Source organism: Plectropomus leopardus, chromosome 6 (assembly GCF_026936395.1).
Source record: "Plectropomus leopardus strain MGB_pleo_1.0 chromosome 6, ASM2693639v1, whole genome shotgun sequence".
In the NCBI taxonomy this organism is placed as follows: domain Eukaryota; kingdom Metazoa; phylum Chordata; class Actinopteri; order Perciformes; family Serranidae; genus Plectropomus; species Plectropomus leopardus.
In genome coordinates, this window is record NC_142181.1 from 28,768,956 (window position 1) to 28,786,977 (window position 18,022).

General features: G+C 39.5%; 3 protein-coding genes across 3 annotated transcripts; 1 reads left to right on the forward strand and 2 right to left on the reverse strand.

Annotated features, from left to right (window-relative positions):
* On the reverse strand, positions 1-5,474 carry LOC121943776 (transcription regulator protein BACH1-like). Its single transcript, XM_042487384.2, has 5 exons — positions 5,347-5,474; positions 4,068-4,325; positions 2,426-3,592; positions 2,134-2,340; positions 1-1,270 (listed from the first exon to the last, which is right to left on the reverse strand). The coding sequence occupies exons 2-5, from the start codon at positions 4,305-4,307 to the stop codon at positions 884-886; spliced, it is 2,001 nt and encodes a 666-aa protein (XP_042343318.2). The 5' UTR covers positions 4,308-4,325; positions 5,347-5,474; the 3' UTR covers positions 1-883.
* Positions 5,475-5,526: 52 nt separating this feature from the next.
* usp16 (ubiquitin specific peptidase 16) lies at positions 5,527-14,266 on the reverse strand. The gene is made up of 18 exons (XM_042487361.2): positions 14,018-14,266; positions 13,774-13,840; positions 12,995-13,191; positions 12,525-12,628; positions 11,192-11,304; positions 10,869-11,098; positions 10,680-10,775; positions 10,434-10,564; positions 10,236-10,323; positions 9,648-9,729; positions 9,424-9,515; positions 9,288-9,341; positions 9,019-9,186; positions 8,201-8,888; positions 7,912-8,006; positions 7,637-7,723; positions 7,377-7,524; positions 5,527-6,069 (listed from the first exon to the last, which is right to left on the reverse strand). Exons 2-18 carry the CDS (start codon positions 13,832-13,834, stop codon positions 5,948-5,950), a joined length of 2,556 nt encoding a protein of 851 aa, XP_042343295.2. The 5' UTR covers positions 13,835-13,840; positions 14,018-14,266; the 3' UTR covers positions 5,527-5,947.
* Positions 14,267-14,410: 144 nt separating this feature from the next.
* rwdd2b (RWD domain containing 2B) lies at positions 14,411-17,956 on the forward strand. The gene is made up of 4 exons (XM_042487253.2): positions 14,411-14,746; positions 14,845-14,912; positions 16,546-16,914; positions 17,014-17,956. Exons 1-4 carry the CDS (start codon positions 14,549-14,551, stop codon positions 17,264-17,266), a joined length of 888 nt encoding a protein of 295 aa, XP_042343187.2. The 5' UTR covers positions 14,411-14,548; the 3' UTR covers positions 17,267-17,956.
* Positions 17,957-18,022: the final 66 nt, after the last annotated feature.

Sequence of the window (18,022 nt, forward strand, 5' to 3'; positions counted from 1 at the left end):
TGGTAACAAAATGCTGTTTATTTAAATCAGTAATGCAAGAAAGCATTTAATAAAAAATACTCCACATGAAGACAGACCTTAATGTAAGAGAATGCCATCAGTATGGGCTCTGGGTTAATGTGCAACAGTGCTTGAGAGAAGAATACAAAGATTGCCTTTATCTTTCTGTATTAACACTATACTACTGCATAAGGCACGTTTTAAATCAAATACCATAGTTTCTTATGTTCCTCTGTAACACTTTCAGACACACACTGGAACTCTTCCTCGAATATCAGGGAAGCTGACAGTTATTTATTCAAACTGTAGACTGGCTTTCAAATAATACTATTGAGATTTAATGTTAGCTGTTACAATTCTTTGTAATCTACTGTAAAAAGTTCTGTTAGTGCTGTGCATATTTAATTAAAGAATAACAAAGACTGTGTTAGGAATATAATGACAGACTAATTAGTCTAAAATAAAAGAAACATCTTATTTTCATAACTATGCGTATGTCTGCGTGGGGTTGGGTGTGCAGCGAGAATTATTTTAGCCATCCAAACAGTCAGGTAATGCATTTCCCTGAGAAAAACAAACCTAATATTAAGAAACATCCTCCTTATTAAGAAATAGAAACATTTGAGAATTGCTGGAAAATTGTCCGCACTTTCAAAATGATGAATACTGTATTTTGTGTTTCCTACAGTATAATGCATATTAGAAATACAGTGAAGAAAATTTGACATTTCTTTATGTCATTTTAAGATACCTACTGTATATCAGTCAGTGAAATACACAGGAATGCACATCCATCCCAAAAGGGATTACAGTATATACTCAGAGTCTGATGCATGCTCTGTGGTCCTGCAAGATTAGAAATGATAATTGAGATTGACTCCAATTATAAACTGTTGTTCATGTCCAGACAGACATTGAGAAGAGAAGTGGGAATGGGGCTGCTCTGTGGAGAACCTGCCTCCTCTGCCTGTATGCCAGCCTCTGGTGCAGCAATTAGATCTGAGCCTGCCGGTGGCTTGCTTGAGCCACACTCTGAAGAACAACTTACCATTTCAATAGTGATATGGGACTCGTCATCTTTACCCAAAAGGCTAGTCGAGGAGATAGGGGAGTCAGGTGTAGAGACCTTGGCAAGAAGCTGCAAGTGGTCCTGATCAGAGCCAGACTCAATGCTAGCACTCTTACATAACTCACACAGACTCTGCCGTGTCTCCTCCAGGTTTTGTTCCAGTTCAGTTCGCTCCTGCATCAGCCGCTCCTTCTGACTTTTCTGTGGAGAGAAAGACAGAAAAATTCACCTCCTGGAGCCTTCGTTAGTGCATATGCCTTTTATGTAAAAAAACAAAACAAAACTTGCAACTTAATGCTGTGAAATTAAAGTGTCACTTAATAGAATTTAGCAAATATCTGGTCAGACATCACTGATTTTTTATGTTGTCTGGTCCACTCTGTTCAGTATGTAAACCATAATCTGTCATTTACATTTCTACAGCTGCTTCACAATTTACACACAAATAACATCCATGACAGAGCACTGCATTCACTCGCTATCATAAATTGTTTTTTTCTCTTGCTCCTCACAGAGTTCAATCTAATGTAGTTTCTTGGTGCACATTTTGGTCTGATATTCTCGAAAAACCCTGCTGCTTAGCTGTGCAGCAAAGGCTACTGTGTTGATCTTTCCCATCTTTGTACATTTCCAAACACTTAACAGCAGAGGACTGTGGTAAATGCAAAAACACAATTTAGCTAAAAAATGCTAAAAAGCTTTCTCTTTATTCCCAACACAAAACATAAACCAATAATATTGTTATTCTGATTGTGGTACATTACTTTTCAGTGCATAGATTCTCTTGGATATTCACTCCAACTGTCTTCGATAATGAGCTCTTTTGCAAAAATAACATTTTTTTGTTATGGCATATGGACAAGAGGTGAAAGGAAGGGTGGAAGCTGTGCCAGAAACTTCTGAGGGGCATCATAAGTAATTCCATTAACATTGCTGCAGTTCACACTGTTCTCCACTAGAGGCCAATAGAGGTCACAAGGACTTTAAAATCAACCATATACTTTTTGACAAAATGTTTAGATACATACATTTAGATATTACAGGACATGTTTGAGGAAACTTACTAATTTTTTGATTTCACATTCCAGCTGCTGTATGCTATCTAGTTTCCTCTTTCGGCAACGCTGTGCAGCCACACGGTTTTTGCTTCGTCGACGGACATCATGGACAAACTCCAGCTGGTCTTGAGTCAGGTTATGGTGTCTCAGAAGCTGCTGGAAGGCACTCCGGCTCAACAATGAGATCTGCTCCACTGGGAACGGGAGCTGAATCTGTAGAGCACAGGGTTTCGGGGTTACATTTATTTTACAGCATATGTTCAACTATCAACAAACATCAGCTGTGTATCAAAATGACCTCTGCTGCTCTTTTGTTGTTGGCCTCAGTATCTCCATCTGTATCCAGGTCTGAGTCGTCCCCAGAGTTGAGGGAGGACGACATGTAAGGGCTCTTCTCTGACTGGGAAAGACTGTCAGTGCGTGGGGCTGGGTCATCACTGGTCCCAAAGTCCCTGAGGAAGGGACAGTCTCCGACACTGGAGCTCAGGTCCAGCTGCTTAAGCCAATGAAAGTCTGATGCTTTTGCCAGACTGTTTTGGTCCATGGGTTCCAAGGGGAGCGGTTGAGCCTGAGATGGACATAGGTCAGACCAAAAACCTTTTGCCAGATGTTCAGCCACCTCCCTCTCCACGCTGCTCCTTTCCCCAATTCCCTCTTCGTGGCTTAGAGCAGTTAGTGCAGGGTCTGAGAGACCACCTTCCATTTTCTCTTCAAGGCCAACTTCACTCTGCTCTAATAACTCACTGCAATCTTCTGTCCCTGATGTGTTGAGTGGACATGAATCGGGGTTACAGTCGGTTTCAGCACCAAGCGTCTCAACAGTCTGCTTGACATCACTTCCTGCTGGCTCAAGGAGTTCTGGTGGATTCACATCCCCTGGGGTTGTGAGCTCACAGGGTAAGCCACAGTCTGCCAAACTCAACTCACTTTGATTACACACATCTCCTATCTCTAAAATATCTCTTTCGCAGAACTGAGAGGGATGATCTGCTTTGTCAGAGTCTGGGCATGGCAACGACAACATGGGGCATACACCATTTGCTGTTAACTCCAGAGATAAGGGGGCCATTTGTGGCCCGCAATTCTCCAAACAGAAGTGTTCTTCCCCGCTGCTTGTCTGACCCTGTGCGTGCTGAGGACACTGTGATGGGAAATCTGTTTGTTCATCACCTCTTGAAGGCACTGAGCTGTGTGACTCAAATGATTTCGGCTTGCTGCTCTCTATACTTGGGCCAAAACTGGCACTGGGATCCCGGCTCCTACAACAGGTTCTATGCCTGACATCCTGTGAGGTTCTTTTGCCTTCAGAAAACTTTGGGATGAGGAAATCAAAGCATGCTGACTCCAGGTTATGAAATCCTAAAAACTCTGCACTGCTGTGAATGGCATGAATGTTTTCTTTGGTGAAGGGTAGCTTTGATGTGTAGGCAAATTGAAGTAAAGGTTCAAACCCCTCAACGGTCACCTGTGGGGAAAGGAAAATAAAACTCTATAAACCATAAATTACAATATCATCAAACAAGAAAGACAACCAGCTAATGAAGGAACACAAGATATCCAGATCTGAAGGTATCTCTTTGAAACATATCCTGAAATGTATACTTTGAACTATAGAATAGTATATGCTAAAATATAAAGCTCAGTGGGTACTAACACAATCTATGTTATGCTTAGTGTAAGCATAACATAGATGAGCTCCCTTCTTTCAGGATGCCCAACGTGCATTATTAAAAATGGTGCTGATTATGGACTTCAGTTTAAATTTATTTGCAAAATGATAATTGTGCTCAAAAGTAAAAAACTTATTTCCTTCGCTAAAATATCTGATCACTTATAACTTTGAAATAACACATCTGAATTCAGCAGTGGAACATAGTGGCAAGAACTGTAAATAACAAAAATGTATGCACAGTTCAAGTAAATTGCAGCAGGACACCAACCTCATCAGGTAAGGTGATGATGGGATTCTGTCTGGTGATATTAGTAACCCTGCTGTTAAAGTAATCGCTGCAGGAAGCCAAGACAGAGCAGTGGGCCCGAAAACTCCTGTTTTCCACCACCACAGTCACATCACACAGGACGTCCTGCTGCCTCTGGTCATTCAGACATTGGAGGACATGGGCACTGTGCACTGCAGACTGAAAGGTGAACACTGACATGCGAGGAGCTTGGAGCGACATGGTTCTTACAAGCTCACCCTGTGTGACAGAGGGGGCAAGGGAGTTAATAAGGCATCATGATCACAATAATACACAATTTGTCAATGTAAACCACGGTGTTTAGCTGCAGTGTTTTGTCAATGATCGATCAGCCTGTTAATAGTAAATTAATCTGCAACAAATTTTATAACTGATTAACTGATATGATAATCCATCGAGAAATTGATAATAAAAGAATACTCTAATACTTTATTGCAGCCATAATGGGTCCTGTCTTAAGCGAAAGGTTGCACAAGCGTATACTGCCACCAAACACATTTTCGTCAGTTTAGAGGAACATGTCAACAGCAATATGAAAAGGGTTTTTGGCATTACTGTAATTGTTCATAACATACAGAAAGGTAAGGGATAGTTTCAAAATTACAAGATTATTAGAATGTAGGCTACTTGTTTTACTGTCTAATACTACTTTGCCACAGTTGCATAACAAATATTACTGTTATGGGCAGCAGAAAAGATCACAGGGCAGTCAAATAACCTTACTAACCTTAACTTTACTGAACCTTATCATTCAAGGAAATTACATGCTCCAGTCTGACATATATCCCTGAAGAACAAACGGGATATATGTAGCTTAATGCAATAACTTGTTAGCATTGTACTGACTATGATGAAGAATGAGCTAGACAATGTGCTAGCTAACACTTTTATGAACCTTAGGTTACTGCAGCATGGATAAATTTCAGAACTCGGTAACTTGAGCAGAAAAATGCTGACTCATGCTTAGCCAAGTTACCCTACTGAGCCTGGTGGAGATACGTAACAAAAAGTATCCAAACTTATGGCAAGAACGTTATGATAATATCGACTGGCAGCGTTTTTTAGTAAGATACTACTATAACAGTCGAAAATAATATCCAAACGGAAAGGCTTGATACTAGGCCAGACCGCTAGCTATGACTACTTCGCCGAGCGAATACATCTTCCTGTTTCGGGCAAAAAACGGAAACAATCTCAAATAGTAATTCTCAATATTCATACAAAAAGGCCAAATATTCACCTGCCATGTCAGTTTGATAACACTGCCATTGGTATATTTTGGGAGATGTCTCTGGCCATCCGGAGCCAGACTGTCCTCTTGTCATGTGACAATTTGGACCAGGAAAACCTGTTAGCATTTACTGCGCATGCGCAGTGCAAGGCCAATACATTCACGAAATAAACACACAACACAGGAAAACATCTTTCTCATTTTTAAGCATTTCATTACATGATATTGATAAAAAATAGACATATAAATATGTTTTACAAATCATTTTCACCCATCTATCATTCATCTCCTGAAATTAATTTTTGCAACATATCCAAATACCACTATCTTTTCCATGTCCATCTTGACTTTCCTTGCACACTGCGATATTCCCAAGAGTGTGAGAGACAAATGGTTGGTCCTTGATACTTCAAACATTGTGAAACCACTGCCATCAAAATGTCAACACTGTCAAATGTCCACTCTGCATAATCAATATCATTTCATCACAGCACAGTTTGAGTCACTGACAAAACTCATTGGTCAATTGTTTGAGATCCCTTATACTGAGGAGCTGAAGCAGGAGCAGGTTTGTTTGTTTGAATTTCCTGAGAGATGAGGCACAGTTTGATCAGAGAACTCTTTCATAGAAGAGGAGGTAGGCCTGGCAACTCTGGACTTTACTGTCGCTCACAGGCTGAACGCTTGTGTCACTGATATGGAACCATGATCCTCTGGGTGGCTCTGCATTTCCTGAGGGGAAGTGATGAGTTAGTGGAGATCAGTGTTTTAAGAAGTATTCAAAAGCTTTGCTTAAGTACAAACACGACCCCGTGAAATAAGAACTCTGTAACAAGAAAATGCCCTGTGTTGAAAATGGTACTTAAGTAAAAGTGTAATCAGGAGAATGTGCTCCAATATAGAAAAATCTTTAAATAAAACACACATCCAAAAAACTCAAATTTTGGGGAAAAAGACACTCCAAAAGTCAGAATTTCTTAAAAAAAAGAAGAAAAAGAAAATATCCCCAAAAAATCCCCAAATTATTTTAAAAAAATGAAACAACACAAACTAAAAAAATAAACAAAAAATAAAAATAGATAGAACAAAGAACACCCCAACAGTCAAAAATTATCTAAAAAAAAAGAAAAAAAAAGAAAAAAAAAAGGTGGGGAGGTGGGGTTAAAAGATCCATTAAAGGCCACCCAGTCAGTAGCTCACCTGGTAGAGAGGGCGCTATGTCTTTGTTGCAGCGGCCTTGGGTTTGAGTCCGATCTCTGCCCTTTGCTGCATGTCTCCCCCCCCCCCTTTAACTCTAATAATCTGTCCTACCAAGTAAAGATGAAAAGCCTAAAAAGTCATCTAAAAAAAAAAATCTATCAAAATTGAAAACACCCCCCAAAACTCAAAAACATTTTTTTAAAAATAGAAAATGGCCAAATATTAATCAAAATAGTTAGCAAATAGTTTTCTGTGAATCGACTCATTGATCAATCGACTAACTGTTGCAGCTGTACTTGTATAAACTCTTTGGTCATTTAATTTATAACAAAACATCATATTTAATAAACTCTTGTAATTTTTTTTTATTTAAAGATCCTAATTTGTTAAGTAACTAAAACTGTAAGATAAAATGTAATTAAGTAAAAAGTACATCATTCCCTCCTAGTGGGATAGAAGTGAAAAGTAGTATGATAAAAAAAATACTTAAGTTAAAGTACCTCAAAGTGATACTTAAGTACAAACCTTGAGAAAGTGTAATTAGTTACATTCCACCAGTCTGGTGGAATATAATATTTCTCTTTAATCTTTTCTTTTCTTAAAAAACTATAATATATATAAAGTATTTGTCTTCTTTGTGCATTGAGCACTGCGATTGGCTGTCAAACACTATGATGCCACCACTATAATAAGAAATTATGCTCTCTGTCGCAGCTACACATAAATAAAACCGACACGGTAAAAACGGAATCAAATTAAATCAAATCCTAAAATCTGATTTTTGCAGTCATAAAACATTACGAATAGTTATATCGGCTGTCATGCCCTAGCTCACTTACCTTCAGCTGCAAGTCCGTTGGATGAGGGTTTAGGGCACTCAGGTCGTGCTTTCACATATGCTGTGTAATGACCTGACCTCATTGTTCCGCTGTGCTCTACAATACCATACAAACTGTATAAAATTTGAGTATCTCCCTCTGCCAAGTTCTGTTCAGAAACAACATTTTGTTAGTGCTCGAACTATAATAGAACAATAATACCTTTATACGTTGGTCTATAGTATTGATATTCAATAAAAGTTATTAATCACAATATTTACCTTGCATTTAACTGCACAAAAGGGAGCTAGATCCAGCATCAGGGGGAATTGGACATGTCTGTTCACCTTACAAATACTGTATCCATTCTAAAGGAAAACAACAAAAGAGATCTCAATAAAATTACACAAAAGGAAGTATTTCAATGCAGGACAAAAATGATCAAAACAAAACGTGTCGTTCTCTTTAAATAGCTGGCTCACGGCTGTGTGAATAAACAGCTTGGCTGACTGATCAAAAGGTATAAAAATGCTAAAATGTTCTTCAACTGTCTTACCTGTTGAAATCTCTTCAAATGAAGGGTCAGCACTGGTGGGAGAGAGGAGATCAGCATTTGCTTCAAAGCATCAGTGTAGATATTCTTCTTGGATCCTAAACATAGCACAAATAAAGACAGTGAACTTTATTGATCCCCAAATTGAAATGTGAGTTGCTTAGAGAAAAGCAGCAGCAAAACATTAGAAAAAAAGACTAAATATACACTATTTAATTGGCTTCTTGCCTTGTTAAAATTGCTGTATTTGTGAGAAAAAAAGTCACTAATATATCAGGGACATTTCTCATACCTCCAGCTTTGTCTTTGTTAGGCTGCCGTTTAGTGCAGGTGACACAAAGAAGGCTGTTGTTCTGCGTGAGGGTTTCCACCTCTGTGAACTGAAAAAGGCATGACTGGACCGAACACTCCTGTTTCTCAGGGGCTGTCCTGGTAGCCAGTGTGTGGAAGGCCAGCTCTGGGTCTTGACTTACTACAGTGTACTCTTTAGCCTCCAGTGGCTCATCTCCATTCTCCATGCTTTGTTCTGCAGCGTCAGAGTCCTCTATAAAGGCATCATCCAGGGTTACTTTCTCCATTGCACTCACTAGCTGTGTGTCCTCTTCTTCTTCCTGATCCATGTCACATACTTTGTCATCGACTGAGACACTGTCCCTTGAGGACTGCTCCTCTGATAGGATGGTAAAACGGTTGCTGACTGATGACATAGCTGATGAGTCGCAGTCAATCACTAAATCCTCGTTGTCTTCGTTTTCCTTCTGATCCTGGACGGGGTCAAGGTTCTCTCGGTGCTGTTCAGACACACTGATTTGTGCAGGATTTCCTTCACTTTGTGAGACTTCTTCACTTGTTTCATTGGCAGCCTTTTCCCTGTTCTTTTCATCTGTGGTAGGATCAATCTCTTCACTCTCTGTGCGGCTCGGAGACGGGAGGCTGTCCAAAGTGACTCTGCTCTCAATCTTCTGCTGCCTCTTTTGTTGCTGTAAGCAGAGATAAGGAAACAGTACAACTATTTTATTTATTCAGCACAATGATTCAGCACTTAGCCATCAAAAAGATGAATTGAGGCAAAAGAAAAACTGCATCTTGTGTATACATTCAGTGAGGTACCTTTGCCTGCTTCTTTGCCTGCTTTTTGGCTTTCTTCTGCTGGTACTTGCTGCCGGACCCGGTGGGGATGTCATCATTCCCATTTGTCGAGGCAGGACTGTTTCTGCCATCCTGGTTTGAATCACTGGTCTTCTGAACTACTTTTTTCGCGTTCTTCTTTCTGTATGCCTGCAAAGCGTAGTAACAAGACAGTACATGCCTGTAACGCTAATAAAACAAGAAATAAAAGTTGTTCAACATGTTGTCAGAAACACTCAGAAGGGCTTTACCTCATCAGAAACAGGAAGGGAAAGATCCAAAAACATCTCTGTGACCACAGACACCTGTGAGTGCAAAGTAGTGGTTATTTAGCTTGAATACAACAGAACACTGACAGTTGATATTATTTTTTTCCACAATTCGTACCGTTTTACACTGCTGACACATTATTGTGCTTGTCATCTCCCCACCAAAAACTTGGTCGACAAAGTTTTTAGGTAAACCATTTTTCTCGTACTCTGAAATCAGAACATCATTGTCAGACTGCTATATTTAACTATTAGGTCTACCAAGATTGCACACTATATGATATAGAATACAACAATATGACATTGATGACAAGATGTTGGATTTACTGCCAGTTTATTTACCTTTCACTATTTTTCTCAGCTGCTCTGCATCTATGCCTTTTCTGGATTCTTTCAATGCCTCCATGATCCCTGAAGTTACTCTCTGTAGAAACAAACACAGTCTTAAAATGTAAATGACCATAATAACCTTTTCATCAATCATATGGAGGGGCTCTTAGAGATAAAAGTTGTACAACATTTTCACAGAATCTAATAAATGTCAGCCTCTTAACACTGTGATTGCACTCTCTTATAAAATCCTTTGCTCTATGAAAATTAACCAACCTATCAGAGTACCTTTCAGGGAGAGAAAAATCCCTTAGGTTATTAAATGAGACCAGAGGATGCTATTTAGCCACAATTCTTTGCATTTAACACATAACATGTCCTCGATTTGTGACTTAATTTAGAATCTGAATGACTTGGTGCCAGTGAGCCAAAAATAAGAGTGCACAGAGAATACATCATTTACAGCAGTACTTTTCTACGGTCAATACACTGTACAGCCAAGTAACCCATAGCCAATTGGACAGCTACAGAACCTATTTTAAGCATAAATCTTTCACCAATGTGATAAATAAAGAGATTTGTTTAATACTGAACACATACTTTGATCTCCTCAGCTCGCATCCCATCCAGGAGGTAGCGCAGAAGCTCCTGGCTATCTTGCTGCTGAAATCCCTTGAACCTGGCAGCCCTGCAGAAAGGATACGAGAAAAAGAACAACACTTAATGTAATGATGCTATTAACTATATTTAAAGCACATCTCAAGGCTGCTTTCCACCTTAACTTGTAGGGGCACTCACTTTTTACAAACTTGTGAGAACAGCTCCCGCGGTGTTACCACACCCTTCTTGGATTCCTGGATCTCATTCAGTAGTTGACACATTGCCAAGGTCAGGGATCCCGGCTGGTCTAGCTGCATAACGATAGGCTCCTGCAACCATAATAAAATCAAGTTTTTAAGAAATCAATAGTTTAAATGATAAATCATGATAAATCTATCATCTTAACAATTAAAAAGCAATATTTAAATAATAATGGCAACACACCAGATCCAAGGAGGCATCAGGTTTAATGTTAAGATTCATTTTCTCTTCGGTCACTTTGTTGAGAGTCTGTCTTAAGAGCTGTGTTTGAGAAAGATTCTGGAAAAGACAATGACAGCAATCAATAATAACTCTAGACTTCACAACTTCTCTCATTTTTACTTGCGACTGTTATCCTATTAGGCATCTTACCTGAATGACTGCATTAAAGAAACACGTGTTTCCCAGGTTGCTCAGCCCCTTTACTGAAACACCACCCTTCTCTTCAGATGTGCCAGACTTTTGTGATTTCCCAATATTCTCTTTTTTGGAATTTTTCTTTTGGTGGTCCTTGTTTTCTTTGTCTTCACCTTCTTCTGCTGCTGCTTTTACAGTCACTGTCTTCTGTTCAACTTCCAACGAGATGTCTTCCTCCTTCACTTCTTAATAACCAAACACAACATAGTGCACATAGTCATAGAAACATTAATTCCAATAATACAATTTAACCCCTAACACAGTCATGTGGGACCTACTTTTCTGTGTTGTCTTTACGGGATCTGCAGAGGTCTGCTTTTTTAGGTTGGTCACCAGCTGAGCCAGATGTCCTGTTCTAGAGTACTGGACTTCATCATCACATATGTAACACCTGCAAGTTTGGCAACACATGAAAAAAAGCACTTAGGTACATCTGATTTCAAACAACCTATTACACAAGATTTAAGATTCAAAACTTTGCCACAGTGCAGCTCTTAAAAACAGACAAAAAAACTTTTACAAACATTTACTAGACAGCAGAAACAGTTGACAGGAATATACATTCATACAAAATGCCAAACTGACAGATTCAAATAAAATAACAAGTAAAATTCCCCAAAGAGCATGTGCTGCTACATGCATTTCGTTTTAAAGTGCTTGTTGTTTTGTGCTGTAAGCTGCCTATTTTTTAAGCGCTCTTTTTTTTTTTTTATTGCTGCATGTACCTGAGGGTCAGAGTTCAAGTAGCGAATGGCCTCAGGATATGTGATTTTCCTGAGGCAAGATTTTCTGCAACTGAGACTCTGGATTCTCCTTCCTGGGGTGAAGGGTTTGAAGAGGTGACTAGCAGGATGAAAGGGATCGGCGATCGCCTTCTGCGCCTTGCGACTGATGCGTGTGGCATATAAGGAGAAGACAGAGGGAACGTCACAGCTTTAGATGCTGTGTATACAACTCTTTCCAACCGTCCCCTCTCATGGGCGGCTGTGTTGCCTTATCACATGGAAACTGAGAAGGCCAGGACAACCTCCAGTGGCTCTTTAGAGGTGAAGCATCGCCTTTGCAGTCACACCAAACATAATTTGATAATTGTGAGGCTGGTGTAGAAGCCATGAATTAATACAGCAAGCAGAGAATTTTGTAAGATTTATAATATTTGGGATGGTTTTATTTTGCTACAGTTGCATGTTTTTTTTAGTGTTTTGGGATATTATTTATTAGTTTCATGATGATGGTTATTGGAAGAGTTGGGGTCACATGGATATGGGTGGTGACATTCATAATCTATATGAGTATCTGCCTTTTACCTGTGTCAAGTTATTGGAGAGACAGTGAATGAGTCGCCGTATTTATTGTCGACTGCACTTTCTTTCGATCACTGTGATTCCTTTGATCAGGGCCTGGAAGTTTGTGCATATTACAATAAGTTGATTCCTTTTCATCAATACATTTAAGGAACATATTTTTTGGATCTCAGTGAATCTTTTTTGTTGGTATGTCACAAAATTGACCAGGCTTAGCCTCAGCCTCTCAGCGACTTTTTTAGTTTGTTTCCTGCAGCTGGTGTTGGCCTCCCACTTGAGTATGTGGCATATAATAGTTCTCACTCACCACACACTCCAGTTGTCCAAACTGATCACCAGGCAATGTGGATCCGACCGGGGAGTCTCGTAATGTTTGATGGCATGCCGGCTCTCTGAGTTTCGTCCACACCCCTGGTAAGAAAATTGCAGCTAGTGATTTAGCAAAAAGTGACTAAACACCGTCGAAATCTTTAATTTATTCATTATTTATTTTTCCATTTATCTTACCTTGATTATTTATTACTATGTATTTTATCTATTGCCACTGCACAGCACTTGACTTAATGACACATTTACTGTGTCATATTTAAACTGTTTCAGTTTCTGGTTCAGTGTTGTAGGCTTATCATGGGTTTTCACTTGAGCTGGAGAATTTCTGTATGCATTTCAGATGTTGTCCTTTATGTGTGTTTTATATTTTGATGCCTGCTGTACATAAAACTTCCTTCAGGATAATAAAGTTAAAGTTGAGTTGATAAATGTGTTTAATAAACTCACTCTGTGGCCACATTTCAAGCACATCCATATTGGTTCTGTTTCTTTTTCCTCCCTGGGGTCCTCTGGCACAGTCGTGCTGATATTTTCTTTATTTTCTTCATGCTTACAATCCTGGCAACTTGTCCAATCTGAACTCCCAGAGAGTTTCTTTAGAAGAGTTTGGTCTGAGCCCTTCTTGATATGCCTGCAGGATGGACCTATGAATATAGAAACGCATACACACAATGTCGGAAAGTCACCCTAGGCCAGCAATACTCATCTTACAGTCCGCAGGCCAAATCTGGCCCCAGATAGGGTGCCTGGTTTCCCCCTAACCATTTTCTAATTCACAATAAATATAAAGTGATTCACACTGGGAACTGTTTTTAATACTTATATTATGTTGTAAGGTGTCCAGAGCGCATAAAACAGAATCAAAATAGAGCTTTTTTTTTTTTTTTAAAGTGTATGTGGAGGATCCTCCACAGCCCCCAGCAGAGGTCCTGGCTTAGCCCCTAATGTCCCAAAATCATAGAACTGCTCTGAAATCCTAGAAACGTCCTAAAATCCTAGATACGTTTAAAATCCTGGAAATGTCCTAAAGTTCTAAAAAAAAAATAATAATAATTAAAAACAACACGTCTTAAAATCCTGAAAATGTCCTAAAATCCTAGAAACATGTATGGAGCTGCTTCGACTGGCCCCTGTTACTTTGCAAAAGTGTCCCCCAGAGGAAAGCAAAATGAGCATCACTGCTCTAGGCCTTATACAGGTTGTCATTTAAGATGATATTTCTTTACCTGTCAGGTCAATTTCATCGTCCTCTCTGGAGCTCCTTTCCTTCCCCCGTTTCTTTCCCATTCTCACCTGAATTTCATTAAAGATGAATGGAAATCAGACACAAAGCAGCCAACTAAAGTAACGCTAGGTTCGGCTAACAGCTACATTATATTATAATGCTGCTCAACACAATTTAGTGGCAGTGCATTCAGTGCCAGAAGCACACAAGTAATGTTGCGTTCAATGAACATCCAGTAAACTTACTGTCACTAACGGAGCCCAAAGCCTTCGCAATTTTCGGTTTCGTTTACTTCGAGTGGATTAATTATCCCATCCGTACACAGTTAACGTGGTTTATTGATTACAGCCGTAGAATATAAGCCTCTGGGATATGAAAAAGACTCTACAAAGTTTAAATTTCGCGAAAAATCACTCCGCTGATTTGGCAGAAAAATCCCAGCTGACACATGCAGACAACAGAGGAACAAATCGCGACGGTGCCACTGTTTTAGCTGCACGTACGCGTGTTTCCTGTGTGCGTCGTTTGAAACAGTCCGACTTGAAACAACTCTGCGATACAGCGTTATCAGTGGGACCACTGAAGTTGTTCGGGTGTTTTACTAGCCTGCTCGAGCAGCCTCCTCTATATATAGCTTATATAAATACATTTTATTAATGTTAGACGCTTGACGAGACTTAAAACGACTGTATCTTTTAATGTGCAGACACAAAGTCGCGGGGATTGTTTATGTATAACAGTACTAAAAAACGAAGCTACAGTTTGCCTTTATCAGTATGTCTTACTTGGAATGGGCAGAGTCTCAGCTTGCGGAGATAGAGCTGCTGACCAGCATGTTTCCCACCCAGGAGGAGCTGGAGATCACAGACCAGCTGGCACTGGCGGAGCTCAGGGGCTATGTGGAGGGCTCAGCTTCAGCAGACAGCCCCCCTCCCTCCAGACCTCACTTTCTCATCAAACAGAAGCTGGACACTGTAAGCATGGAGAGGGTAACTTCATAACCCACTGTCATTGTTTGTCATTAATTAAAATGTTCCATAAAACTAAACATATTTGTGTTTTGTCCTCTCAGACACATGTTTTTCTCTCTTGTGCCTACCCATCCGAATATCCCAGTGTGTTTCCAGAGATAACAGTCCGGTAAGTCACTATTTGATCATGCTTTTGATGTGTGGTAAAAGCAATGAACTCTTTGCATGTACAAAACAGGAACATAAATAATAATTTGCTTATTTTATTATAATTGAAAATGAAATATGCACAGCATTGATTATATGGAAAAATAAACTGTCAAAACAGCAACACAATATGTTAATAAAATTTAATGTTAGGGAGTTTAGTAGATATTGTTGAGACCCTAGAGTGTATAGTGAATACAGCATGGATACTCAGCTTGCTTATGGGCAAGTTTTGCAAAATGACAAGCATTTGACCAACCTGTTTTTACTCAGAGTTTGCCAAGAGGCAAATCTTGCAACACAAGCCCCACACGGTTCAGGTGTTTAAAGGATTTGAGGGTCTCTGTGAGGGGATCTGGGGATGAACAAGCTCTATTTTGATGCTTCTGTATTCCCCCGTGGCACCTTATTTGTGTTTAAAATGCAAAAAAGGAGTGTCAATCAATTTATTTTCATTGCAATTTAGAAAATGTTCACCAAGCGAACAGGCAACCTATCAAAGGCCAGATTTGGCCAACATGCCTTAACTGGAGTATCACTGCTGTATAGCCTATGCCCAATGAAAGTATGTACAATCTATGGTAGTTTCATTCATCTGTGTTTGAATGTTTTTTTCCTAAAAAGTTTTCCATTTAAAAGGTCATTTGTGAATTGGAGCTAATTATGAAATGTCAAATCAGCTCCTGTAATTTGACATCAAGCAGACATTAATAACTCAAGCACACACATTTCACCTTTGCAATTCAGGCTTTGCAGGTTTGCAGAATGAAAGCTTATTCCAATAGGATGGCAAAGAGCCACACAAATGAGCCAAGGACAGCAGCGTAATTAATGTGATCCAATGTGCAAATTAAATGATGGGAAATTACATAGAGAGCAGCAGACTAATGACACAGAGGAAAAGAGGTTATGTGACTGTGGCAGAAAGTAAGAGGGTATTTCCTACTGTTATGGCTTTGTTCGAAGTTGAGAAATCTATATGGGTGAACAAAGATAGCATATAGCACTAGCTATATGTGATTGCATAATGGAGTTGTTGATCATAACATTCATTAATTAATTTTTCAAATTTAAAAACTCTGTAAAAGCTGCTAAAAGGGGTAGGATGACAGGAATTGACCTCTGCTGATGAATTGTGGAAACTGCAGCTTGTGTGGAAAGATACGTGTATGTTTTGGTTTATCCTCCTAGGCACTTTATTTAGGTAGCCAGTGTCTGACACAAATCATAAAATCTAATTTTCATTATTAAGATGAGTTAACTTAAACTAGATATCTTGTATAGAGATCTAGTAGAGAAGAGGTTATGTATATTTTTCTGTATATCAGAATGCAAACTTCTGCAGTAGCAGTAAAGAAAAACACCTTTTAAGTTGTTTTCTGAAAATATTGCATTGGGAGTAGTCGTTCATATTGATTAGTAAGCGTCCTTAACCTCCTGATGATCAGTTATTTGGCGCTATGTTGTAGTGTAAATTTTTGCCTCTTCAGGCTTTCCATTCGAATCTTTTGCTCCCAGGAATGAAAACTTCCAGCTCCAAGTGTCCTTGAATATTCTGTGAGTCCTTCATACAGCATGTTGTATTTGTGCCATAGGTGTGCCAGTCTCAGCAGGGCCCAGCAGACACAGCTCCACACAGATCTCAATGCATACCTCATGGAGAACTGCCTGGGGGAAGTTTGTGTGCTCTCTGCTGTGGACTGGGTGAAAGACAACCTGCAACTCTTCATTAATAAGAGCTTGTCAGCAGCAGCGACTCCAAAGAGAGAGTCCTCCTCTTCTCGGCCACAGGAAATGTTCAGCCGAATGTGGATTTATAGTCACCACATTTACAACAAAACAAAAAGGAAGAACATCTTGGAGTGGTCCAAGGAGCTGGGCCTGTCAGGATTTAGCATGCCGGGAAAGCCTGGTATTGTGTGCGTGGAAGGTCCTCATTCTGCCTGCGAGGACTTCTGGTCCAGGTATCTTGAGTGTTGTTATTTTTAGCAGCTGATTCCACAGTCAGAAGCCTGCTGAGGTCCCAGGTTTATTATTTTTCCCAACTTTTTCCCATTTCACAGAGTGAAGGTTCTGACATGGAAGAAGATCATGATTCGACATAGAGAGGATATTCCCCTTGATCGTCTGGGCGAGGACGGCAGAACTGTTCAAAGTATAGACTCCCTGCGCAAATTCACAGGCTTTGAAGAGGCAATGTTTGACCCCCATGGGAACAGAGGTAATCACATGGACCTTGGGCAGCTCTACCAGTTCTTAAATGAGAAAGGCTGTTGTGACGTCTTTCAGATGTATTTTGGAATTGAAGGGAGGTAATGGTCAGGCCTAGAGAATCAATATACACTGGTATTTGACTGGTGCTTGAATTGAAGTAATTTCTTCTGGAAATATGTGTTAACTTAAAATTGAAATAAATTCACTACTGTTTTAGGGTTTCTTTGTGTCACATACATGCACACAAATGGGTTGTGAGCATGTGGTCACATGTGCCTGAAAAACTGAATTAACTGAATAACCATTTCACTGATGTTGCACAGTCATGACGCCTGGGACTTCATCAGCATAAAAGGCAGAAAGAAACATTTCTGCAATTCTGAGAAACTCAAACCTCTTTTTAGCTAATAGGCATGTTTTTCAAAAAAGAACCATTAAAAAGATGTTTATCTGAGTTTTCTCGAGGACCTCAGTTATATTTGCAATTTTAATACTCCTGCAAGGATCACACCTTGCCCTAGGTGTTTCTTTCATCAAATGGCACCACTGTGTATTCCTGCCAGGCTATTATAGGATTTTCAGGTCTGATACCACATTAATAATTGGACAACATAGTCAACAATCTGCTAGATATCTGTTTATGAAATCTGTTGATTTTCCCTCGTATGAATTATAGATAACATAACCGTGGAAAGTGTCTGTCCAATTTTCTTTGAATGATTGGTTCTTAGATAAATTGTGCATAATTGTGGATTACACTGGTAATTAAAACGTGTGGGTATTAAGCATGAATCTTGTTTTTATCTCCTCAAGACAGAGATGGCAATTTAAAAAACATTTATATAGATTTTTATGTGG

What these genes read in the sequence shown, in the direction of transcription:
- LOC121943776 (XM_042487384.2), bottom strand. Translation starts at nt 4,307, where the DNA reads ATGTCGCTCCAAGCTCCTCGCATGTCAGTGTTCACCTTTCAGTCTGCA. An exon ending in TCATCACCTTACCTGATGAG is followed by an intron (nt 3,593 to 4,067) that starts GTTGGTGTCCTG and finishes CTTTCCCCACAG; the next exon opens with GTGACCGTTGAGGGGTTTGA. An exon ending in AATGTGAAATCAAAAAATTA is followed by an intron (nt 1,271 to 2,133) that starts GTAAGTTTCCTC and finishes TTCTCTCCACAG; the next exon opens with AAAAGTCAGAAGGAGCGGCT.
- usp16 (XM_042487361.2), bottom strand. Translation starts at nt 13,834, where the DNA reads ATGGGAAAGAAACGGGGGAAGGAAAGGAGCTCCAGAGAGGACGATGAA. An exon ending in TCTTTAATGCAGTCATTCAG is followed by an intron (nt 10,776 to 10,868) that starts GTAAGATGCCTA and finishes TGTCTTTTCCAG; the next exon opens with AATCTTTCTCAAACACAGCT. An exon ending in GCTGAGAAAAATAGTGAAAG is followed by an intron (nt 9,516 to 9,647) that starts GTAAATAAACTG and finishes TTCTGATTTCAG; the next exon opens with AGTACGAGAAAAATGGTTTA.
- rwdd2b (XM_042487253.2), top strand. Translation starts at nt 14,549, where the DNA reads ATGTCTTACTTGGAATGGGCAGAGTCTCAGCTTGCGGAGATAGAGCTG. An exon ending in TCAAACAGAAGCTGGACACT is followed by an intron (nt 14,747 to 14,844) that starts GTAAGCATGGAG and finishes TTGTCCTCTCAG; the next exon opens with ACACATGTTTTTCTCTCTTG. An exon ending in TTTCCAGAGATAACAGTCCG is followed by an intron (nt 14,913 to 16,545) that starts GTAAGTCACTAT and finishes TTTGTGCCATAG; the next exon opens with GTGTGCCAGTCTCAGCAGGG.